At 40.9% G+C, this 24,445-nt stretch overlaps 1 protein-coding gene across 3 annotated transcripts in view; it reads left to right on the forward strand.

The window, feature by feature from the left end:
- The window catches only part of Pard3b (par-3 family cell polarity regulator beta), a 1,028,687-nt gene that overhangs the window by 901,359 nt on the left and 102,883 nt on the right, over positions 1 to 24,445 (forward strand). For all 3 annotated transcript variants that reach the window (XM_039083322.2, NM_001191808.2, XM_063266952.1), the window contains 1 exon segment: positions 12,548 to 12,683. In XM_039083322.2, the coding sequence (XP_038939250.1) occupies positions 12,548 to 12,683 (136 nt within the window).

Below are 24,445 nucleotides of genomic sequence, written 5' to 3' on the forward strand. Positions count from 1 at the left end.
CCATTAGCTCTCTTTCTTTAGCCCCTCTCCCACCCCTCCCTCTTCTCTCTCCAATTCCCTAGATATTTTGGATGTGGTATTTAAAAGCTGCTCTGAAGGAGAGGAAATGATTCTTTTGGGGGGCAGGTTATAAATTTAAGAACTCTCTTAGATATACAATAAGGATTCAACTTTTAAAGTAAGTCAAGTAATATAAAAAGAAATAACAGGGTGATTCAATTTAAGCCTGGTGGCTTAGATTTTTATGTGGAATTGGAAGAGAATTTGAGCTAGGAGGCCATGGGCTTATTTATACTTGGACAAGAGATGATTTCATTGTAGCCTAGGAAGCCTCTAATAAAGTGTGCTACTTCCTTCCTTCATGCTAATATTCGGTACACCAAATAATGCAGAGCCATCCAACTCCACCTTCCTGTTTGCGTCCTCAGCATGCATGTTTCCCAACAAGTGGTGAGTTAATGGCATTTGAATGGCTATGTTGTATCTTCAAGTACAGGGAGAAAAGTTGTTGTTTCAGATTGGTTAACAATTAAGTGCACAGCAAAATGTACAACAGACATGGTCTCCTGAAAGTTCCTTTTGGATATGTGTGCACTCGTTAACTCTTTAACGTGTGTCCACTCAGAGAATTAACACCTGGACCTTTCTCCTCTAAAAAGTTTCATTTCTCTGGTAACACGGTGGAGCCTTTAAGGAAATGTTTCCTCTGTCATTAACTCCCAACTGTCCACATTCAGTCTTCAACATGTGCATCTTTGTGCCTCTTCTGTTTCCTCTGGCTGGCCTTTTCCCCACCTCATTAGTAACTTTACCAAACAAGGGGCTGGTCCGTGGAAAGAATGTGAGTTTTAAGTCAATTAATTGGGGTATTATTTATAGCTCCGAGAAAAACGCTTGTTGGGAAAGAAAATAACATTGTTGGTTTAAATGGAAAAAAAACTTTTTTTAAATCCTCTTCTGTGTTTATTTTACCATACTCTTCCTAACCACCCATTTCTACAGATAATTGAGAGTTGACAAAAAGATGGTGGTTAATAAAACTGTTGGAACCAGCTAGGGAAGGCACAACATATAGATGACATATCGAAAAACTGCTTTGCTTAATGATAAAAACAAAGCAAACACATTGCTATTTATATATTCATATATGTTAATATACATGAATATATATATATATATATATATATATATATATATATATATATATATATATATATAATGTGTTCACTCCATGTTCCCCTCACATGACTTTACCATAATGGATGGTAAAGGCTATACCTGACATCATGTTTATGGACAAACTGGCTACTGTCACTAGATCAACAGGCTACTAAAAGCTGAGGAAGCCATGTGGCTTTTATTTATTTCACCGTGAGCTACTGAGTTCCACAGTTGGCAGCACGGTGCCTATTTTCCTTCTTCTTTAGTATCTGATGACTCATCCACCTTTCAGATCTGTGTGGCAAGGCGAACACTCCTCTCTGGCAGGCGGATCTTCAGCACCACCATCGCCTCCCCTGAATAGGGCAGTAGTTGTTAATTAAGATCCTGTAACTGCCTTTCCTTTAAAATGCTATGGGAAAGAAAAGTCCTCGTCAGTCCCTAATGGAGTGGGTTCATTTGTTTTGTTTTGTGTTGCTTTAACTTTCTGACCCATGATTTGGCAGGCAGTACCTTTCCCCAGTGGGAAATTCGTCACTGTATTAATGGTGCATCAACTATCAGCACCAGCTCATGTCAAATAAACAAGAGCTCTGCTTATAGACAATCTCGAACATTTCAGTGCCCCTCCTATTGTCTCAGTCCTCAGTGGTCCTCCAGTACAGCATCCAATCATTTGGGAGATGGGTGGGACTAGAAGCTGAGTTTTGCCGATGACGTGGCCCGCCCGCTGTTAAGTTTGAATTGTATGCATACACATATGCAGAAAAAAACCACAAAATGCAAGAAAATTCCATATAGATCAAAGGTTCATCTCGCAGGGCCATTCTTCCAGGATGACCGTGGTACAAACTCTGTTATGATACTGCTATTGTGCTGCTTGAAAGTCCCCCTGTCCCATTCAGAAGGATGAGTAAGAGCTGTTGAGATCCTTCATTTCCCAGAGTTCCCCACTCTGAGACCAGCAGTGCTCTCTTCCCTGTAGCTCCCCCTATGCACCTTTCATGCCCCCTCTTCCATGTCTACCCTCTCAGTCATGCCCATGTCTTCTTCTCTCCACAAGGCCTGACCTTCCCAAGTGGAGTTAATCGTACCATATGTGGAACTGCCTGAGGACTTCGTTAAACACCATGATACTTCCTCATGATAACTGCTACATTCTACTGTCATTATTTGTTTACAACACCATCTCCCCCACTGGACTGTGAAGTCCCTGAGGGTTAGATCTTGATCTGAATCCCTCCCCTAGAGACAGGGCCCTAATGGAGAGAAAGGAAAGTTCAAATGAATGTCCTGGTAGGAAAACAGCTGGTCACTGGAGAGATCCCACAAAGGCAGCCAAGGGCTGAAGTTTGATGTGTAGTAACTATTTTCCATTCCATGATGAAAAGGAGATTGGCAATTCTCTAGCAAGGATTTGTAAGAACCCAAACATCTTTTACCAAATGAAACAATCTATATAGACCATGATAGTACTAACTATTTACAGTCCCATAATCCCTGAGGTCAGGAGGTCAACAGAGAAAGAACACCTGTGTACCCAAGAGCACCTTCTATCCTGGAAAATGAGAGTTGTGGGATCTTGGACCCAGTGACCTTTAAAGCATAAGTAGACCTTACTTCTTATGCAACTCTCTGGATTCAAGAATCTATTTTGATGGGTGGTTGTTCTAAGTATATTTAAAACTGCAAAAGACATCAGGATTTATGCATTCAGATGTAAAAGAAATTAAATCAATGTAGATGCTCTCAAAACAAGTTATTAATAAGTTCTTAGTCTGGTGGACCTAGTTGTTTTAACAGTAATCATAGCATTATCCTGCAAATGGAATTACCTGTTTATTAGAGTGTGAGATTCCACACCATATATAATCATTAAGATCTTCCCCCATGGTCACATAGTTTGGTACAAACATCACTTCTGTGTGATTACATAGTTTGTTATGTGTTGCTCTTTACAGACACTAAGCAAGGACTAAGTTATACACACACAGGCACATATACACATATATACATATGCACATACACATACAGATATATTTTTTTCTTTGATTCCTGACATCTGGAGTAGATCTAAAGCATAATTTTTAGGTTATTTCCATTGATTGAAAAACTTTTTTTCATATGTTTTGCTTTGTCACTTATTTTCCTGAACTCTTGTATTGAAAGAGAAGGTGGGAGACAAGGCTTGGTGTGTAAGAAATTACAGTTTTAACTGCCTGATGTGCATGCACACTTCAGAATGTCCTCTCAATTACAAAGCTACTATCCATGCACTAGATCATTAGAATTTTTTTTTAACTTTCCCTCAAAGCTGTGTCATCTGTTACAGCTTACTTCCTTGGTATCCAAAGGGGAAGGCCTAGATGTCCAGCTGTTGAGAATCAGTGGGTTGACAGCACTCCATGATCCCCAGGGAGGAGAGACCATCTCCATTGTTTCTTCTGAGGAAGAGGGGATTTCACGGAGGCCTAGGAAATTCCCAAGGTTTCATGGCCTGCAGCCCACAAAGGCTTGTTTTCCCAGAGTGACCCTGAAAGCTTAATCCACATCTAAATGTCAGATATGTATTCTTAAAACTCAAGCTGTGTTTGATTTAAGCCTAGAAGGTAATAATTTCATCTTTCAGTTCCTGTAGCTGTTGGTGAGAAGCTCTTTGGGAAGGCTATGTGTGTACATATTATTATTAATTTGCTCAAGTATCTCACACAGCCAAACTTTCTTTCTCCTTGCCTTGTCCTTTGTTCCGTTGAAGAAAATGAATCTAAGCTACACACTGTAGGTTTCTTCCTTCTTACCTGTTTATCTAGATTTTGTTCATCTTCTTTTTGATCATAAAATCCTTTGACAAAACTTTTAAGGTTTCAAGTGAAGGCACATTTTAAAGTTTGTTTTCTAAAGTCATGATATGCTTTAAAATCTGTTTATATTCGAAACTAGCCCAGAAAGACACTACAGGGGATTACTATATTGTTTTCTAATTTTATGTCCTCACTAAGCCCACCCAGTGCTGTTTCCTTCACCTCTGCATTAGATGGCTTCTCCCCTGCCTCAGCAGCATCTGAACCCACTGATTTTTATATACAGGACCATGCTGGATACACAATGCCAGTCTCAACCCTGGAATCCTGTACCTGACAACATACAACACAAATAATAGAAGGTCGTTAGGAACCGACACCAACCGACGGAAACTAAGTTAGCTCATATCCAGGTCACTTCAGTGGATGGAAGGTTTGATGAAAACCTATCACTGTTAAAGTGACCCAAGCCTCTGTTTGTTTGGTTGCTTTTTGTCTAAGCGCCGATAAACTAAATATATCAATTAGATGCACTCCAGAGGCAAGTTGTGCAAGAGTAGTGGGGTCTACCTGGACTGCAACATGGGGCATGGTTCGTTTATCGTCTTAAACAGAAGACACAGCCTCACATTGAACCACATTCACTCTTTTTGCATCTGTGTACACTTGTTTGAAAAAGACAAAGAGAAGAAATGAAGGGACAATTTTGCCACCATTCTGTGTGGATTTCTCAACTGTATTTTGAGATAGTTCTTTCTTAAAAAGTAAACATTGCCATATACATCACTTAGTAAATTTTTGTATAATCCCAATGTACTTCATATCATTAATAAAATTGGCAAAATGCATTGAAGCAATATAGATTATAGATAGATAGATAGATGATAGATAGATAGACTATATATATATATGAAAGATCTAGTATATATGTGGATTACTTAATATCACAATACTTTACTATGTGTTTTAGAGGGAATATATCTTAGTAGTATTCAACTATGAGTAATTCAGTAAATATTTCATGACTAAAACAAAATGGCTCCTGAAATCTGAACACAGCCAGTAGGCCATTGTATAGACTCAAAATAATCTCCTGTCACAGGCTTGTGAAGGTGCGTGGAAGCTGTGGAAATAGCTCAGGCTGTTGTTGAATTATAAACCATATGGCCAGTGCCACTCTGCAGAGTTTCGGGATGTATATTCACTCTGGGAGAGGAGATAGAGTAGCAGGATGTTCTGATCTTAGAGAGCAGCCCTGCATTGTCTCAGGTGACAGGGAGCGAGGAAGAGACATGGCTTTTATCTGAAGATATGACATCAATCTGGTGACAAATCTCAGACATAACACTCCAAGATAAGAGGAAGTCACCCTTCAAGAATCAATACAATTACGTTCAGGTAAATGGTAGCTGTGTTCGTGGCGTGAGTAGAAGTGCTTACCATTATGCAATCGAAAGTGTCATGGGAAGTGTCATTTCATTATGTTCCACCACTATGGCTTGAGTCACTGAGGTCAAAGTCCAGTCCAGGGTTCCAGTTTCCAAGACAAATTTTCAAGCTGCAGAAGTCAGAGGGTCAGCACGTCTAGCTATGATGGAAGAGCCAACTCAGGGATCACGAAGGAGGCAGACGATGGGAACAGGGAGCCTGTTGAGAAGGTTTAAGGGCAGACTCACGTTGCCATGGCAAAGTCAGGAGCCCAGTAAGCCAAGGCTTGTCAAAGTGTTGCATCTAGGTCACATGCCACCAGCACAGCTGTGGGAAGGACCAGGATCTAGCCTGAACTAATATAGCATCGTGATTTTTGTAGACTTTTCTCTTCCCTATGACCCTCACTTGAATATCAGTTCCTCCACCCCCTCACCGCATCCTGGCATACACAGTAGGCTCAGGCAGCACTAGGAACATACACTGAGACACACTTCTCAAAGTTGAATATTATTATAGAACCTAGGATGCTTTCCCACAGTTCTACCACCAACTTGTTATGTGATATTTCTATCTTAAGAAGCCTAACTTCTGTTCCTGACTTCCTATGAGATACACCTCCTGAGAAAACTGAAGGAAGTAGTCCTTGAAAAAAAGAAAGTTCCAGGTAGAAAAAAAGAACATTGAATTGTTTGTTGATAATACAATTTGTCTTGTTATGTTTTGTTTTTTGAGACAGTTTTTCTGTGTAGCCCTGGCTGTCCTGGAACGCACTCTGTAGACCAGGCTGGCCTCGAACTAAGAGATCCACCTGCCTCTGCCTCCAGAATACTAGAATTAAAAAGCATGAGCCACCACCAGGCTTTGTTTGCCTTTTGACTAAGCTCATCAGTGTTAATCAAGGAATTTCAGTGCAGTCATAGTAAACACCAGGTTCTTAATTTCAGAATAATTGTTTTAATCACAAACTGCCTTAGGTTTGATAGGTATCAAATTTCCATATGACCACAGTAAAGTCTTATTATTTTAGGGGAACTGTGGGCAAAACAAGGAGAAAATGGAGAATACCATTTTTACCAAAATTATTAGGATAAGAGCCTCAGTCCTGGCAGCTTTAACAAGCTAGGCTCAGCCAACCATCCTCAGTAGGCCAATTAATGAGACAAATAGTTCTAAAAAGCCAGAGAAAAAAAGATTTATTTGATATAGCCAATTGGGAAAAGAAACAAAGCGGTCCAGTCATCCCCAAGTCTATTGTTTAAGCCCTGAACATCAGATTTGGTTTTAAAGAGAAGGCAAGAAGTACATATAACGAAGAAATCCTGGTGAAGGTATGGTCCCACCCATCACCATAGTCTTGTATACAGTCTCTCCTGAAAGATGGTCTGACAAACTGTCAGATAAATATGAAATCTCCTTCCAAGACAAGACCTCCCTCTGACTGGCACTTTTTATCATACTACCAGTATAACACTCTTAGAGGAAATTCCAACTTCTTAGGGCCCATTGTTTCAATAGTTTGATAGCCAAAGGCAAAGGCCAGAGCATCTCTTTACAGTGTCCTTCCTCAGGTGAGGACTCTTACATCAGCATAGATCATAAGGGAGAATTCTAGAAGAAATCAGAAAAAGAATCCCAAAATGCTCTCCACGGATAGTCAGTTAGGGTCCCCAGATGTCACTGGATGCAAAATCAAAATATCTATGCAATATCAAAATGCTACTGTAAGAATAGGCACTCTTTGGTGGTAGAATATAATTACATAGTCATAGTTTTCAGTAAATGTTTATATTAAATAATTTTCAGAGCTTTGGTGGGCAAAATGTAATTAGGAGATTTCTGTAGAATAAAATCCTCTTAAAATCAAGTATTTATTATTAAATGTCTTTAGTATTATGGGCATACTTTTTAAATGTATTTTCATCATAGAATATTAAATATATACAGTACTTGTATGAATGCCGAGGGCCTGTAGAGTGTATAAATCTAAATGGTTTTTTTTATTAATGATCCTCAACACATACATAAGAATCTCTCAAAAATTTTACTGGGCAGGAATTTTTCTCCAACAGAACATAATAATTATGTCGATGATAATCTGCCTTAAGCTGGACTTTTTTTTTCAGAATCTTTTGTGGATTTTCAAGCATAGTTAGCAAAATGAAACTCCACACAGACAGAATTTGTCCTGCTGCCACACTGGCTGTGCCTCACCCACAGTCTTTGTCTTACACATGGGATCATATATGTTGATTTTTCTTCTGCACTCCATTCAGTTTTACACGAGTTTCCCACATAAGCCTGCTAGTGATATAATATTAATTGTCCAGAAATGTCGGTCTGCAATTGCTCCAACATCATTCCTTTAATGAATCCAGACTTCATTGCTTGTATTCCTATTACTTTAGCTACTTCTATTTCTGTTTTTATAGCAAAGATCTGTGCAAATAAAAGAATATCAGAAGGTATGCCTATAAATGTGCTGTGCTAAATTCCCTCTGTGTTGAAACGCCTGTGAACTGCTGTTCCAAAATGCCTGTTGCATTTTAATGCCTTTCTCCCAAGGCAACATGATATAGAAGAAACAGCTAGAGTTTTACAGGCACACAAAGCCTAGCCCACCGCTCTCCACTTGTGTTTCTCTACTTCTCTGAGCCTCAGTGAATGCCAACAACATCATCCTCACAGATCTGAGTGGAACTGGATAACAAGCACAGATCCTGTGCCCTGGGACATCACAGATGCTCCATAAAGCCAGTTTCTTTTCTCCTGCCCCCAGAAGCAAGTTCTGATACTTATTTCTAAGAAGTACTCCTATTCAGGAGATTATGGGAAAGAGTCAGTTTAGATTCAGAAAAAAAAGTATGCAGTGCCTTGGTGTGAAGGTTTTCCCATATGATGGTCATTTCTGACTATAGATAACTGCAAAGAAAATAAAACCCATTACAACACGAAGCCCTGTCCAGCTTGGCAGCACTATAAAAAGGGCCTGTTCAAAGATACATCTGCCTTTAAAGGCACAGGCTCTGTAATTGACAAGAAATCCTAAATAACACAAATGCCTTTATATATGGCTTGAGTTCACTCAACATTCTAAGATCATTATTGGTCACTTACATAATATAGACAGAGCTAGTTTTGTAAGAACAGTCAGACGCACCTGGGTGTGGTCATGCAAGAACTATAATCCTTGCCCTGGTTCAGAAGCAAACACTCAAGCAAACACACAGAGAAAGTGAACTCTACATTGCCCAGACAATGAATACAGAAAGCTTAACCTTCCAAGTAGCGATGCAGATAGGTGTAGTGTCTAATCCTTTAAGGCATTTAAATTACATAAGAATTTGATATCATTTCTGAGTATGTCAGCTAGAAGGTTTCCCTGACTCATGCTTCATAAAAGCAAAGAGATAGACTGATTGATTGGCACCCAGGACCTTCAGCAGTCAAGTCCAGTGCCCTAGCTTTAAAGTCCACGATGTTTGATGTCTACTAGAGGCCCAGGTCTCTAAGAATAGATGAGATAGAAGAAAAGAGCTCTATCGCAAACCCCAGCCAACAGGTGAGTTTGGATTCACCTTCGCTACCATCTATTACCTGTGAGCCTTGTCTTCATTTTGATGAGCAGAAAAACAAAATTTGTTTTGGTATTCTTTCCACACTTTGAGGTATTTTCCAAAGCTATTACATTAGAATTATAAAGTCCATTCAAGAGTCCATCCCTATAGTTGCTTAGTAGTTTTCTGAAGTTCTGACTTGAAAAGGATTCTGAGACTATCTATGGTCCTTCAGCTGATGTGCCTGCTGGCAGATAATATAAGTAAACATTTGTATCACTATATTATGGCATGAATTATAATGGTTGACACCATTGCTACAAAGTGTATATAAATCTAGCATCAAACTGCTAAATTTGCACAACTCCAACACAAAATAAAACCAGCTGATTACTATGCTTACAACACCATAATATGTAAGATTTTATTAATTTAGTGATAAGCATGTGTGTTATCTACTGAGAGGAGGTGAAACCTGAAATCAGCATATGTGATTCCTAATGTTAACAGATAAAACACTTGGAAAAAACACACCGTTGTTACTAAAGGCAGGAAGAGGTTTAGGAATGGGAAAAATAAGACGGAGTACTGAAAGTTAGTCCCAGATTGTGATACAAGACCTGTGTTTTATTCCCAATATCATCTTAGAATATTCATACTTGGAAGAAGACACTGCATGTTTTTTCGTGGAGACCAAACCATGCCTTTCCTTTTTTTTTTTTTTTTTTTTTTAAAAACTGGGGCCGGATTTCTTTCCCAGGTAAATAGTCACGCTCCTGTCAGCCATCGGGGACATACTTGAATTCTGAGCAGCTGCTTTGATATTCTTGCCCTACTATCTTATTTGAGAATAGCAATCTGATCAAACCCATATTTTTAAAATTCATATATTTATAGGCATATGGAAGAACAGTTTATAGTCTGCATATGATTTTTTTCCTACCACAAATAGAAGAATACTGCGGTGTTTGGTCCATTTTTAAAACAGCACCTTCCAGTCCTTTCTTTCCTTTTTCTGTTTTCCTTTCTTACTGATGACTTCATTCCACTTGAATTCAATGCTTCGGTTCTTTGGGGTAAACTAATAGATTATGTATGCGGTGTTTGCACCACGTTGATTGAACTCATCTGGTGAGCCTGAATGCTGCCTTCGCATCCCCATACCCAGCAGAAGCCTATGCATGGGCTCCAGCCACCAGTCATCTTGTATCACTAAGGAGCCCAGGCAGCTTTCGGAGTTGACATGCTCTTGCCACATGTGCTCCAGGAAAGCTGACCAAGCCCTTAGTGTCTTTGGGGGTTATCTTTTTTTAATTAAAAGAGGAGAGAAGGGAGAATTAGAACTATTTTCAGAATTTTTACAGACATCCTAAAAGAAAATAAAGATCTGTGCTCTACTGCCTGACCCCCCCACCCCCAGCCCAAGCATGTGTCTTATTCTTTTTTTTCTTTTAAGATTTACTCTTATAATTTTCAATTATGTGTGTGCATGTGAATCTGTATGGGTACATGCATGTGAGTGCAGGTGCCTACGGAGGCGAGAGGTGACAGACTCTCTGGAGTTAAAGTTATAGGTAGCTGTAAACCTCCTGATATGGGTGCTGGCAATCAAACCCAGGTCCTCCTAACTGCTGAGCCATCTCTCTGACAGACTCTTTGTCATCTTTGTCTTTGTCAGGGTTTGCCTTTTTTTTAAATAAAAAGTATTAATTGCTGATTAGTTGCCATTGCTTGTATGCTCATGAAGCCCAGTGGTCAGTGCATACTTGCTAGCATGAGAGCACAGAGCCAACATGTGGCCATGCTCTCCACCACCTTGCCATCAAGTAGAAGACTGTGTCTTGCAAAGTTGCTTATTTGCTGCTCTTATAACTTCAGCTTAATTTTCAAATACTTTGATTTGCTTTTAGATAGCTCACCTTTTTATCAGATATCTTATTTAACTGTAAAACTCAACCATAATATGTAAGGGCCTTAATGACAGGCAAGATTCTTCACATCAGGGGCTATCTACCTGTCCAGTCTTCATTTATTTCCACAGTCCCTCCCATATAACTCATAACCAAGAGAGTGATTCTTAGCCCAAGCTCAGGTCACCAGCAATTACTCTGACTACCTGACAAGAGGATATGTGTAGGAGGAGAGCAAAGGCAGCTGGAACTCTACTTGTCCAAATGTACTGACTGGGAAATGAATCCAAAAGGCAAGATTTGCTTGCTGTGTTCTCGCCCTACCTGGAATTGCCTCCTCTCACTTGCCCAGCCACTGAGAAATTTCAGCTAGATCAGTAGTTCTCAACTTTCTAATGCTGCAACCCTTTAATACAGTTCCTCATGTTGTGGTGATCCCAACCATAAAATTATTCCGTTGCTACTTCATAACTGTAATTGTGCTACTGTTGTGAATCCTAATGTAACTATCTTGTATGCAGGAGAGCTGATATGCAACTCTCAAAGGGTCACAACCCATAGGTTGAGAACCACTGAGCTAGAGTGTCACCTCCTCTATGGGGCCTTCTGTTATCACCTCCCATGACCTGCTCTCATCCTGTCAAAACTTAAGCACTCATATTCCCATAACCCCTGTGCAGATCACTGTTAGGGCAACCATCTTCATGGATCCTAGTTTTCTGTAGGTCTTTCTGTCCTCTTCCTCCAAGAATATGACTTTTCCAGGGAAAGAATACGAACTGTTCATCTCCAGAGCTTACTGTGAAATCCAGCCCAGTTGGGCACTCAATCCTTAAATGAACCAGGAAAGTTCAAAGGCACTTCAGACCTGTATTTCTGTTTTGTTTTGCCCCCAGCCCAGTCTGGATTGTAAAGCACAAGCATAATCCCGAGTCTGTTAAAATAATCATAATAAATCAATCCAAACTAAAAAGGGACCACTAGCTGCCCACAGTGGCACTGGGCAAGCTGTAAGTCTCAGACACAGCCAGTGGCTAACACAGAGAGACATGGCCCCTAGACAAGGAATTCCTTAGTACAGAGAGGTGTCATCTACCTTCCCTTACCCCGTCTTGCACTTGTGGCTGTATCTTTCATCTTCCTTCCTTAGCTATGGTCTATCATTACCCATATATATTAACCTGTATCCTGCCAACCCTAACACACACACACACACACACACACACACACACACACACACACACACCAAAAGTTCTCAAGTTTCTCTGAAAGGAATGCTGGCACATGTCAGCCAATCATCTGTCACAGTCAACCTTCAGGTCAAACAACTGGGATTTGATCTCAGATAAGCAATGGCATTTGAAGGAATGAAATATCCATATTAAAATTTAACCAAGCACTGATCATAAGAAGAAAAGTGGAGAGCCTTTTAATTACTGTAAGAGGTCAGGACATTATCTCACCTCACTCCCAAAGCATTTATTAATCCCAAATCAGACACTTTGACCCTTGGAATTAAATGTGTATGTATATGTAATGTCCTTTCTTCGCTCATTTTATTACCAATTTCACCATTTTCCTGGTTTAAATTACATTGTCAAATCTTTCAAACTTGGATGTCAGGCCCTTTAATAGAGAGAACAAAAGGGGATCTCCTGTCCATGTGACCATGTCTGTTCATGTGTTACAGTGGACGACCCATGGCAGGAACCACTGACCGCATCCAGAAGCTTCGGAAGGAGTACTACCAGGCTCGGAGAGAAGGGTTCCTTTTGTATGAAGACGAAGAGGGAGTAACAAGGCCGTCTGACTATGACCTGCACTGGGTAAGCCCATGCCCCATTCCAATCAGAAATTCCTCTCTCCCAAAATAATTGGGAGCAGAAGTACACAGTCAGGTCAAGAAAGTTCTGTGAATATTGGGTTACACTCAGGTTTCTTGAGTTTTATAGATCTGAACACTACCCAGACCACAGCCATCTTCTCCCACAGAAGTTGTTTATTTAAATCAAACCACACAGCTGTACTTGCTCATTCTCTCTGCTCTCGCTCTTACTTCCTGTTTGGTACCACACTGTTCTGGGGCAAGCAGATATCAGCTACTTTAAAGAAGACAAAGAATGTTTGTGCACCTTAATCTGTCCACTCCTCTTAGACCTTAAATATTGGGCCCAGCATTAATAGACTTCACAATATTAGATGTGTCTTCCTTAGAAAATGGTAAATAGAAATACATTTCAGAGGATTGTTGTCAAAGATATTAATCGTTTGTATATGAGATCTGAGCAATTCATGTTCCCAAATCTCACCAGTATAATAGAATGGTGTGCCTTGAGATAAGGGAAATTTTTGTATGAGAATTCAATGTGCTAATTCATTCAGCATTGAAGGAACAGAAAAGAATAATGTCAGCACTAGAGGGACACTCTGATTTCTCTGGGTAGCACAATTTTTTCCCTGCCTTGTAAGTCTACCTATAAAATATACTTAACACACAAAAATTGTCCAGGGATGGAGATTAGCGTTAAATGATAAGAAAATGTCAGCTACAGTGCCTGACTTACACCTGGTACTCAATACACGGTACTAAGTATTAGCTCTTGGCACTGTTATTGGAACAGAGCTGAGGGTGGTTGCTGTAACCTTCGTCCTATGTGTCCTTTTGGATGATCGGTGCCTCCTACTCTACCATCACCTTGGAAAGACAAGCATATTATAGGAGAGTCTTCCGCTCGTGTTTCACACATGTTTCTGCTCATAAGATCAAGGAGTGGGGAATGGACCTAATTCCCTTAATTTTCACATCTACATCTATGAGGTCATGAATTACATGTGGACCGAACTTTAGTTTCAGCGTATCCACTGTTGTGCAGAGTAATGACAACTCTGCAGGCCAGGAGAGTCCCTTTCACAGAAGGGAGTTTTCAAACACCAGTGGAGCCAGGGAAGGTACACACATGTACATGTACACATGTAGGAGGATTGCAAGTTAAGGCCAGGCTCATCTACATGCTAAGATTGAAACCAGCCTGAGGTGCATGAGATCCAGTCTCAAAAACAAAACAAACAAGCAAAACCCCAAACCAACAAAATGTATAAATACATGTTAACAGAAGTATGTTGTGAATATTGGCGATCCAAACCAGTGATGTCAGCCTGTTTGGAGAAAGGCATGCCAAGACTATGCAACCAAACCAGTAACTACTTATGTTTTAGATGGGTATTAGAGTTAAACAGAATGATATTTCCAGTGGTGGGACAATGTCTCTTAGATTCTCAATAGTAGAGAAGAACAATTTCTAGGGAATAACAAATGCAATCACCATTCACCCTGTCTCAAACTGGTCCTGATTGACTTTCTGCCTTAAACGAGAGAGGTGAGGTACTTGCTAGGCACAGCTCAGTCTCCCTTAGCAAAAACTGGAGATGAGGTGATTGCCACAGTCCTGAGGACAGAACACCATGGCCAATGCTCTGAAAAGTGTTTATCAATCCCTATGAGCAAAATAAGAACGTAATTTTTGAATGACTACCCCTTGTTATTTCAACCTTATTTAAAGATTTCTTTACTTTGAGCTGAAAGAATAAAGATGCTATCCCTGTGAAGCTCACCAAACCTGAATTGGGGGTGGCCTTTTGGGGGCACCCTTTTCTTTTTTTTTTATTTTATTTTATTTTTTTTTATTATCTTGAGTATTTCTTATATACATTTCAAGTGTTATTCCCTTTCCCGGTTTCCGGACAGACATCACCCTCCCCCCTCCCCTTCCTTGTGGGTGTTCCCCTCCCAAACCTCCCCCCATTGCCACCCTCCCCGCATAGTCTAGTTCACTGGGGGTTCAGTCTTAGCAGGACCCAGGGCTTCCCCTTCCACTGGTGCTCTTACTAGGATATTCATTGCTACCTATGGGGACAGAGTCCAGGGTCAGTCCATGTATAGTCTTTAGGTAGTGGCTTAGTCCCTGGAAGCTCTGGTTGCTTGACATTGTTGTACTTTTGGGGTCTCGAGCACCTTCAAGCTCTTCCAGTTCTTTCTCTGATTCCTTCAACGGGGGACCTATTCTCAGTTCAGTGGTTTGCTGCTGGCATTCGCCTCTGTATTTGCTGTATTCTGGCTGTGTCTCTCAGGAGCGATCTACATCCGGCTCCTGTCGGTCTGCACTTCTTTGCTTCATCCATCTTGTCTAATTGGGTGGCTGTATATGTATGGGCCACCTGTGGGGCAGGCTCTGAATGGGTGTTCCTTCAGTCTCTGTTTTAATCTTTGGGGGGGCACCCTTTTCTAATGGCTCTCCTTATACCAAACAAACTTGTAACCAAACAATTTAGTGATTGAAGAAGAATCTATTTTAATTTGTGTTTCCCATGCTCTGGTGTTTTGAGCTTTGCTAAATGTGACTGATTTTATGTTTCCCAGACAATTCGAATCTAAGGCATCCCAGAGGGATGCTGGGAACTGCAGTGTCATAAAAGACAAGTGTTCTCTGTGATCGCCTGAGATACTCCAAACTGGGGATTAGAATCTCAGCATCCTTTCCACTCCTTTCCCTATGCCAAAGAAAAACACTGGTACCTTTTGTCTAGGGGAGGCCTGAGAAATTACACCTTTGTCTTGCTCCATTTGGAGAGATCTAGGAGAGCAAGCTTAGGGAGTTAACATTTCATTTCTGCCTCTCAGCCAGATCCGACGAAGCATCTTTCATGAGACTGTAGTGTCTAGCTAGATTAGGCTGGTCCTCAGCACCACAGGAGTTCTTATTAAAGTCAGACCAAGGGACTGGGAGGCAGAGCCACCCCTAATAACTTAAAATTCTCCAGGGAGTCAACAAGCATTCTGAAATTCAGACTTCATCATGGAAATCAAGCATTGGTTCCTTCCACTTCCAGGAATGTCTAAGAAAGCCATGCTTGCTTATAAAACCATTGTCATCATGATCATCAGAAATATTCCACAGACTTAGAGCTGCCCCAGTACAGTACCACACTCAGGTCAGGAGGCCTAAAGAGTGTCCCCCAAAACCATCCTATTCCAGAAAACTTCTGAGCTCCCAAGAGAAAATTAAGAAGATAGGGGCTGGGGATTCAGCTCAGTGGTAGAGCGCTTACCTAGGAAGCGCAAGGCCCTGGGTTCGGTCCCCAGCTCCAAAAAAAAAAAAAAAAAAAAAAGAAGATAAATAACCCTGAAACCGTCATCCTTCCTTGCTGTCCTCAGGACCACTCTGCAGATAACAAACCTGCAGATATTCAAGTCCCTTATTTAAAATGCTGCAGATTTGTACAGAACCTGCAGGCTTTCTCCTACACACTTTGGAGAATTTCCAGACTATTGATAGTACCAAATGTAATATCAATGTTATGTAGATAGTTTTTAATCTCTGTAATTTGGAGAATAATAATAGGAAATTATAAATGCATATATGTGTGTGTATGTTTAGTAATATGCATCGCATGCATACTTGTCTATTTGTGTGCTTTTGTTTATTGGTACACAGTGTACAGGTATATATACACATGTGTGTGCATATGTATGGAGTCCGGATGTGAACCCCCAGGCTCTGTCCACCTTTATTTTGTTTTGGAGGGTAGATTCTCCCACCTCATCTTGGATCGTTTAAACTACATGGCTGAATAATAATCAACCCTAAGGATTTCATCAGTCTCCACCTCCCAGCACTGTGCTTATAAGCATTTTATATATACCTGGCTCTTTTTTAATGAAGGTTCTAGAAATAGAACCTGGTTTCTCATGCTAGCAAGTTACTTTCTTTACTAACAGCTATCTCCATAGCTACCCAGATGCAGTAACATGCCTCTGAATGATTCCTTGACTCTATCAGTACAGATGCCATCCAGATGTACCCTCAAACTAGATTAAAAATAGGCCAAAGAGAAAGAAAATATACTCACAGAAGTCTTTAAACCCAAAATGATGAAAATGTTTGCTGAAAAGATTATTAAATATTTTAAAGTATTTTTATCAATGGGACTGACTACTGTTTTTTTTCCCTTTTGATACTACACACACTCAGTGACTTGAGCCTAAGACATCTCTCATAATTTCCTCTTTTTGCATTACTTTTCCATTTTCTCTATCTCTTGCTCAATTTTAATAAATATTTATTTCCTCAATATCAATTCCAATAAATATTCATTTGCCCAGTCTCAGTGGAGGCCAATCACTGGCAGCAAGAATGTGGTATTATATCCACTTTAGAGGAACTCACAATCTAAGCCAACACTCCATGGGACAATAGCACATGTGGGCAATGCTGTAACCAGCTCCTTTGTGGACTCAGAGGGAGGGGGCAACTTATCATATTGGGTGTGCAGTCGGTTGCAGACAAGGTGCTCTGGGAGCTATTTAGGCAATTTGAGGCTTGCCTCAGCCAACATATTTTATTATTCCTTTCTCATGTCAGTAGTATATTTTTCTTCTCCAAACCAAAATAATAATAGTAATAATAACCCGCCTGATTTATTTGCCTCATATGTTTGAGAACAAGCAAACCCATGAAGATTGTAAGGTTTGTCAATATGGGCCAGAGAGCTGAAAAGTCTTTTCCATCAGCCTTCTTCGTAGCCGTTTTCCCATCCAGGCTCTGAAAAGCTGTAAAGAATTGGTCTAGAGAATTTCAGTGACTCCGTGTGAAATGGCCTGGTGGGTTTTTATAGGCCCAATTAAGTAAGCAAGATATGCAAGCTGTGAAGTGTTAACATTTTCCAAAAGAAGACATGATAGCTGCTATCTGCTGGTATTTTTTTATTTTCTGTAAACCTTGTTAAGACTGTCACCGTCCTCTGGCAACAGGCTGCCTTTTTTATTAGCAGATAAAGATTATCTGCTTATTTAATAGCAGCACGAATATCCTGTAAGTAATTCCGGAAATGGGGTGGCTCTCAAGTTTTCTGCAACTGTCCCTACCTTCATTGTTGCCTTCTTCATGAGCTGCACAATGTGCATTATTATCGCTCTCTCTCCCTTTTGAAATTCTTGGCTAAATAAGAATGTTTACCTATGAAAGAGTTTATAGACTCCAGATGGGATGGGAGAACAAGCAAGCCTATATATGGGGAAAATGGTAGGTGACATCCCTTAGCCTTAACATGGCATGTTAGGTCCCACTGTCCTAAAAAAACCTGATGTCACATTCTTCCAGTAAGGGAAGTTGACTTAGGTACAGTATGATTGCAAACAAAAGAGGTAGCTGGGTCAATACCAAACAAACAATAGCAAAGCTCCACTTGGAAAGGTTTTCTCATCCAGTCGGGCTGGTGGTCTAGGAGCCGAGCAGAAGGAATGTGTTCAGCATCCGACCTGCAAAGTGAAAGATTTATACTCAGAAGGGAGGAAGAACGTGATGCTGAGGTCATGCTAACCGTTTTAAGACAGAGATTGAAGGCAAATAGACCATAGGCAAGTGTCCTGTCTAGCCTTCTGTCACCTCAACACAAGCCATTGTCATTTGCCAAGAGGGAACCTCAACTGAGGACATTTGCCCACCCGATTGACCTGTGGGCAAGCCTGTGGTTTACTTTCATGACTGATAATTAATGTGAGGTCCTGCTTCACTATGAGTGGTGCTAGCTAGCCTTGCTGGTCATCCTTGGTGCAATAAAACAGAGGATGGATAAGCCATGGAGACTAAGCAGCATGTAGCACTCCTCCATGGCTTCTGCATCAGTTCCTGCCCACCAGCTTCTACCCTGCTTGAGTTTCTGCCCCAACTTTCCTCAGTGATGAACTGTCACCTAGATGTGTACAATGAATAACTCATTGTTCCCCCTTCAGTAGATGCTTTCAGTTAGGGTGTTTCATTGCAGCAATAAAAATATAACTAAGACAATAAGCAAATACAAAAACATCTGGAGATTGTTTTATAAGTATAAGGATAAGGGTCTGAGCTCTTACCATCAATGGTCCAGTACCAGAAATGAGATTTCCAATGTATTTTCTCTGTCTGTTCCTTAAAGGCAACTCATAAAAACCAATTGCACCGCCCAGCATTATGACTCATGCCTATAATTGTATCTGAGAGATGGGAGCAGGAGGGTCAGAAGTTCAGGGTCATCCTTAATACCCAACAATTCCGAAACCAGTGTGGTTACATGCACCCTGTCAATAAGTACAGACATACATACATACATGCATGCATACATACAGGCAAATATCATTGCTGAGTAAGTTTTCATGGTTAAATTTTACCTGACAGCCAAAGACACTAAATTTATTAAAAACAAAAGCCAAGCAAATAAAAAAATATATAATGATAAATAATTATGATTATTTAACTGACACTTATATTACAAACAATGGAAACCTGATTTTAGTTGCTTAAGCAAAACAAGGAAACTGCTGCCCAAAGTCATTATTGCTGACCTCAGGAGTGGCTGCATCCAGCTCCTCCAGGCTGGCCGCTGGGAGTCTCTTTCTCTCAGCTTCCCATTCTCTGTAGGCACCATTCTCAGGTACAGGTAGTGACAACATAGCCATCAGCACCTCCAACTCATCAGGTCTGTGGGAACTCTTACCCCCAGCAGACCCCAGAATTTCCTATGAGGTACTCATGGCTCGATTGCCTTAGCCTGAGAGCCGGACTAATCAGACAAGGCACGGACAAGGTTAGAAGCAGAACCAAAAACTGGAACTGAGTCCACCTAAAGTCCATAAGTAAATTGGGGTGAAAAGAACCCCAAGAGAAATTAGGGTACCATTAAGAGAAGGGATTGGATGTTGACTACAACCAGGAGTTCTCTAAAATAACTTTAAAATCTAATTATATAAACTTTACCATCTTACATTTTTAAAGATCTAATGAGTTTATGTATTTTTCCTGTTTATAATTAGAGAGAATGTAGCCATCAACAACCCCAAATTTGCTGTCTTTTCTTTGCTACATAAAAAGAAAAAGATACTTTCTTTTGTCTACTAATCTTGTACCTTTGAACTATCCAAGGACTCAAACAATTTTTCTGAGCTATTCATCTGAAATTACCAGACTTGTAGCTTTATAATTACCTGAAGAAAGTGACATTTTGGTTAACCTTAAATCCAAGAGTTAAAGAAGCAATAGAATTCTTTGAAATAACTAAGGATGCTTGCTTTCTTTACACAGGGTGAATGCTCATATGTCTTTATAACTGCACTGGCTACTTTTATGTCACCTTGACATGAGCTAGAGTCATTTTTGAAGGAGGAACTTTAAATTAAAAAAAAAAAAAGTCCCTACCAGACTGGTTTATGGGAAACTCTGGAGGGGGGATGTTCTTGATTGATGTTGAAGGGCCCAGCTCACTATGTACAATGCCCCCTCCCTGGGCTGTTGGTCCTAGGTGCTATCAGTAAGCAGTCTGAACCGTCACTAAGAGCAAACAAGTAAAAAGGTTTCCTCTACAGCACTGGTTTCAGTTCCCACCTCCAGGTTCCTGCCCTGAGTTGCAGCTCTGACTTCCCACACAATGTGAAGTATGAGAAGTTCCTTTTGGTCATGGTGTTTTATCACAGTGATAGAACCCTAACTAAGACAACAACATGCTCATTTTTGAGAAGCATATATTCTTTTATTAAAATCTTGAAGCCATAGAATAGAATATAAAAATAGAGCCATTAATATTATGTATGCAGAGACAGCCAGCTTTCTGTCACCACTACAAAATACCTAAGGTGACTAACTTTCGAAAATAAAAGTGTCACCTGGGCTCACAGAACTGAATTACAGTGTCAGCCATGATCAATGTGGCCCATCGTTTTAAGCCTGTGGTGAGCCACCACGTTATGGTAGAAGATGGGTGGGACAGCAAAATGGCTTCATACATGTCCAGGAACCAAAGGGATGTAGCAGTGCCTAGGCTACCTCAGTATATTGCAGAGGCACAACCACAGTAAGCAAAGAAGCCCACCCCGACCCGGGAGCATCACCTCAGCAATGCAGACTCTCGTGTATGGGTTTTTATGGACAGTCAAGATTCGAAGTTCCGTCTAGGGAGTACGCGTCACCTGCTTGGTGGATTAGCTCTCTGGAGCTCCATTCACAGTTCCCGCCCAAATGGTGGACTGTGTCCACAGATCACTGTTTCCCTCAGAGCCTAAAACAGCTGAACTGAAAAACATAAATGATGTAAATGGTGTCAAAGCAAGGAGGAGGAGGGGACCTACTGCATCCGTGAGTTAAGCGGCTTTGGCAAGACCCGAAGCTTGATTGAACTAGTCCTTGGTAAAGCATGAAATGCCAGTTTAATGGCTGGAATTCGCTCACCTGGGTTTCAAGAAGAGATGGAATGCAGAAAGGAAGTAAAAGCAATTAAGGACTTTTGTGGCTGGTGGTGGTAGCTTTAGCCCTTTATGCTTCTAGGCTGCTTTCACAGGAATACACTACCGTACACGATACATGGGGAGAAAGCTAGGTTATATAATGTGAGTGAATCTCCAGCTTTTAAACCATGGCAGCAATCACCTTGAAAGGAGGCAACGTGTTCACAGGCAATCCCCAACACAGAAATAAACCGTATTGCAGAGACCCATTTAGAAGTTGGCAATTTAGAAGTAGACATGGATTTCCCATAGGGGTAGGGGGAAGATTGGTTGTGGGGTTCCCAAACCAGCATCCAAATTTCCACTGAAACTCAGTAACATTGTGTTGATCACAGTGCCATTGGCTGGAGCTGCAGCAGGACCTCCAGAGCCAGAGGAAGAGGACATTTTCTTCTTCCTTTCCTGGACACATACACGTTTGGCATATTCTCCTGGTCCTTCCTGTAAATGTCTCCCTTGACCTTTAATTGCCCCTGACTTCCTCCATCATGGCTTCCCCCTGAAACTTCACTCTTCTTTCCAAAGCCCAGTGCACAAATTTACCTCAGCCCCACCCCCAGGAAGTTATCATTTTGTCAGCATTTGCTTCCAGAAGTCCACTCTGACCCATCAGGTTTGTGGGAAGTGTAGGAGGCGGGATCAGGAGGCTAACTGGAACAAGCTGCTCCCACAGTGGACTGCTGGGTCTGTTCCTTGTTGCTCTGTCACCTCTCTGCCAGCCTGCGCTTTCTCCCAAGACTGGTCTTTGTACTTAGGGCCCAAGTTTTGTCACGTGGCCCTGTCTGACTGGCTTCCTGTCATCAGTGATCTGATTCTGAAAATGGAACTGATTTCTTCAGTAAACTCACCCTCCCATCCTCCAAAGGAAACCCTTTGTTCCTGCATCTGCCTTCTGGAGCCCATAGCACCAGTTAATATAACAGTGGCCATGACTCATCAGCCCTGCCTGACCATATGCCTTGAAAGACCCTAAACTGCTCTGTCCACGCATCCTGTCTTTCTAACGCAGAAATGATGAAAATTGCTTGAGCAGGGCTGATTAGAAACGTGGCAAGCAAGCAGAGCATTTAATTATATAGATAAACCAGGATCATAAGTGATTGCCCAAGTTTGCATCAAGGTTACACCAATTACTAACTGGGGATGTGTGGGCCATTCTCTACTTCTCTGTCTCCTTTAATAGTGTGCTGCTGGTGCTGTCTCACGTAAGTAAGGATCGAGCATATGACTGCATGGGAAACATTTAGAATGGTATCTGCCATGTAGGGAGTGTTCCATAAATGTTTTCAATGGTTTACAGACCAAGGAGTTTAGAAGCCATTCATTCCACTGGCTAGACGACCATGTCTCCTTAGTCATCATCTTCTGTCTTTAGTGTCTGATCATTCTGGAGTTCTGGGTCATTATACAGCGCGCACTGCATCATGGGAGGCCCTCCAGCCCCACTCACTGCACTACCTTGGAGAGATACATGGTGCCTTCAGGAGGCAACTGTCAGCTTGGTTAGTAAGCACCATTTTGGCAAATCCCATTGCTTCAAAGGTCAATACCTATTTTCCTCCCTCCCACACATATACTTTCCTTTCTAAGGCCCACTCCTTTCATCCTTGACCCCGGGGCACCCCTAATCTCTTTAACAAGCTTATGCAAAAAATCAAAGGCCAGCGGGAAGCTGACCGCAAGTAACTTCTGCTTTCAGTCAACTTCAGGCTGACCTAAGAGTGAGGGTGACATACAAAGAGATACATACAAACTCTTTGCTTAATAAATTAAGCAATGCCAGATTATTGACAACAATGACATCATTTATTCAATGCCTACCCGACCCAGTTTTGTACAGCATATTTCAAAGATGCTGTGACGTAGACATCTCTAACCCTGCTGTGTAAACGGTTACACTAAGACTGCTCCATCACCACACAATCATTAACAAAGCTGACTCCAGAGCAAAGAGATGAAAAGGAGAGACTCAGCCCCTGGCTGCTCTGAGATATTTTTATGTAAGGGGCAGGGAGAAAGAGAAAGATTTCCTGTTGCCCTGCCTTGAAGCACTCTTACTTAAACACTGTCAGAACTGTTTCTCTTCCTCTGCTGAATGACTCTTCATCACTCCGAATTTGCTTTGGATCCCAACAGGACTGAACCAAAACCCAAGTTTGGTATTATTTTTTTCAATTCCCTTTAAAAATCTAAACGAAATCATTCTTTTTATGTTGTAATCAAATAAGTTAGCCATCTCCGGGCTCTAACCCAAACCTAAATAGCAAAAAAGCCGAAAAATGAAAGTTCAGAACCACATTATTTTTCCATAATATGTCAAAAAAAAAAAAAAACAACCCTCTCTGCTACACTTACACTCAAGTGAAAAAAGATCCCTTTCTGCCTCTAATGAGCAATTAATTCCAGCTCAGGATGTCGAGTTTAGAAGAAGTTAAGTTTCCCCAAACCACAACCGTTTGTGTTGGACCATGCTGAAAACCCAAAATTCCAACTTCTCAATAATAACATTCTTTTCTTCTACTGCAATGGGAGAAATGACCATTTTATGTAATATAGGAGGGACCATAGCAGAAACTCCTATGAATTCCAGATTGCCTAAACAGTTCTCAAAGCTGTTTAAAATCAGTTGGATGTGTTTTGTTTTAACAGAGCTGAAAAGGCCTAAAATAAACTTTGGGTACTAAATTAAAAGGAGAAGATGATGTTTACAGTAAAAGATATGAAAATCCACCTAACTAGTGTTTGCAGCCCTTCAAGTTGACAGCAGTGCAGAACTTGTAGGCCGTGGCATCTTCCTAACTATAAGCCACTTGGGTCACAACCATGGCCATCTTGTTTTTTCTTTTAAGAGAGCGTTGGCGTCATAACCATTCTGAAGTTTTACAACATTTGGTTCTTATTTAATATCAACTATTCTGATGTTATGGTGGGAAAAAGAAAATTTATAGAAAGCCTGCCTTTTGGATTCATAGGAAAGATACTGAATCAGAGAAAATCCTGAAGTGATGGCCATGGGTACCACAGCCAAAACCATGGCTAAGGCAGTTGCCATTTCCCATAAGCACTATGGTGACTTTTGGATAAAGCTGTGATACATACCAGCATCTGTGACTCGACAGTTCTCCCAGGTCTCTCATCCAATACTGTTTCATGGTGAGCCTTGAAATCACAACACTAATTACATTTATGAAAATGTACAAAAGTTAGTACCACTGACTTCTACCGCTAGGCTGACAAATCACACTTCCCATTCACTCTAGGAAATAATCCTAAAGGACA

This window comes from Rattus norvegicus, chromosome 9 (assembly GCF_036323735.1).
Source record: "Rattus norvegicus strain BN/NHsdMcwi chromosome 9, GRCr8, whole genome shotgun sequence".
Classification (NCBI taxonomy): Eukaryota; Metazoa; Chordata; class Mammalia; order Rodentia; family Muridae; genus Rattus; species Rattus norvegicus.